Here is a 2,090-nt window from a genome sequence, read left to right as displayed (position 1 = left end):
CTCTGCTCTCCGTGTCCCCAGGTTTTGCGGGGAGTGCCTGCAGCCCTGCCTCCAAGTGCCGTCCCCGCTCTGCCCACTCTGCCGCGTCCCCTTCGACCCCAAGAAGGTGGAGAAGGCTTCCAGCGTGGAGAAACAGCTGGCAGCCTACAAGGCTCCCTGCAGAGGCTGCAGCAAGAAGGTGAACCTCCAGCTGGGTGGGAAGGAAAGCTGTGGGTCCCTATCCTGCTGCTGGGGGACAGAGGTGGCCATGGTTTGGTTGGGGGGATCCCCAGTCCACCCCAGTGAGGTGTGGGGTGTCCTGCGTGTCGCAGTTAGCACCGTGAGCTGGGCGAGCGGGGCTGTGCGGTGGGGGAGGCGCCCTCTGAGCTGCCTTTGTCAGCAGCCCGGAGCTATTGTTAGGCAGCGGGACCTTCACAAGCAGGCTGAGACGACCCCGCTCTGCTGCTGCTCCTAATGAGAGCAAGAAATTAGCTCTTGCTGAAGGTGCCACCATCCCCCAGAGGCTGCGGGGAAGCCGAACCAGCAGCGTGGCCTGGCTTTGGTTGCTTAACCCTCTGCTCTCCCACGCTGCAGCAGAGCCTTTGGCGTCGGGCAGGCGTCGCAGCCTCCAGGAGTGTTCCTCCCTTCTCGTGTCTCCAGGTGACCCTGGCGAAAATGCGCTCTCACGTCTCGTCCTGCGCCAAGGTGCAGGAGCAGATGGCCAACTGCCCCAAGTTCGTCCCGGTTGTCCCCACGTCCCAGCCAATCCCCAGGTACCGTCGGGCTGGGAAATGTGTCTCTCCCTGCAGACTGCACCGATCTGCTCCTCGTTACAAACTCTAAACATCTGTGTTTTACTTTCTCCTGGGTCATCACAGCAAGAAACATCAGTGGCTGCAGCCCCATGGTGTGGGAGGAAGGATCAGCCCGACTGGGTGGTTCTGCTGGGTGGGAACAGGCTGCTCTGGTTTTTGCTGGGGGCAAATATCAAAACTGAGCAGGGGGTGGCTGGAAGGCCTCGATCCAGCCCCTTCCTGGGGGACCTGAGGTCGTTCTTTCTCTCCTTAGCAACATTCCGAACCGCTCGACATTCGTGTGTCCCTACTGCGGCGCCCGGAACCTGGACCAGCAGGAGCTGGTGAAGCACTGCATGGAGAACCACCGCAATGACCCCAACAGAGTGGTGAGTGCCGCTGGGGGGGGCTGGCTCTGCGCAGGGCGGCTGCTGGCCCTCCAGACGCAGTGTGTGTCCAGCTGGTTTGGTTTGGTTTAAGTCCCTTTGATGGGACCTGCCTCAGTCTGTGACCTGAGTGGTGCTGGATTTCCCTTCCCTGTCCCCGCTGGGAGGGATTTGCAGCTCTGCCACTGTCTTGGAGGAGCTCACACGTGTGTGTGACTTGTCAGCAAGCTAAAAGCGTGTGGCAGAGGCTCTGTGCACCGAGGGATCTGCTGGGGAGAGGCTGAGGAAGCCCCTATTTAGCAGATCACTGTCAGAAAGGGGGGGTCCCCTGCTTATCTCCCCAGGAGGTGGAGGCAGAGGGGTCTGTGCCCTCGAGTGACAGTTCCTGTCGTCCCCACCCGCTCTAGGTGTGCCCGGTGTGCTCAGCCATGCCCTGGGGAGACCCCAGCTACAAGAGCGCCAACTTCCTCCAGCACCTACTCCACCGGCACAAGTTCTCCTACGACACCTTCGTGGTGAGTGCGGCCCCGAGCCCAAACGGGGGGTCGTCATCCCCGCAGCCCCGCTCCGGGTAGGTGAGGTCAGCCCTTCCCTCCCTGTGCCGGGACCAGCCTGTCCCACCATGCGGCCCCTCGGGAGGGGAGGGGGACGGATCACCCTTCGGGCTTTGCAGGAGGCATGTGGAGTCCCGCTTGGGAGACTCCCACGGGTGTGGGGCTGGCCTCGGGGCGTGACTGAGGCTGGGGGTGGTCAAACACACCAGGAATAAGTCTCTGAAGGAGGAGAGGGGAACGTTCCTGCTCTCCATGCAGGTGGTTTGTGTCCTCCATGGGCATGTTTCATCCCTGCCCGCTGCTGGCTCGGAATGCTGGCACATCCCAGGCAGGAGAGGGCCTGTAGGCACACAGGAAACCCCACAAAGCAGGGAGGG

General features: G+C 62.2%; 1 protein-coding gene across 1 annotated transcript; it reads left to right on the top strand.

Moving 5' to 3' along the window:
• Positions 1-19: 19 nt before the first annotated feature.
• On the top strand, positions 20-1,674 carry RNF166 (ring finger protein 166; the record flags this gene model as incomplete). The annotated part of the gene is made up of 4 exons (XM_010146334.1): positions 20-178; positions 640-752; positions 1,048-1,162; positions 1,567-1,674. Coding segments are annotated over 4 exons (495 nt in total), but the record flags the coding sequence as incomplete, so codon positions are not given.
• Between the last annotated feature and the right edge of the window lie 416 nt (positions 1,675-2,090).

The sequence above is a fragment of the Buceros rhinoceros genome, unplaced genomic scaffold (genome assembly GCF_000710305.1).
Source record: "Buceros rhinoceros silvestris isolate BGI_N320 unplaced genomic scaffold, ASM71030v1 scaffold30862, whole genome shotgun sequence".
NCBI lineage: Eukaryota > Metazoa > Chordata > Aves > Bucerotiformes > Bucerotidae > Buceros > Buceros rhinoceros.
This window is presented reverse-complemented; position numbering and strand designations above follow the sequence as displayed.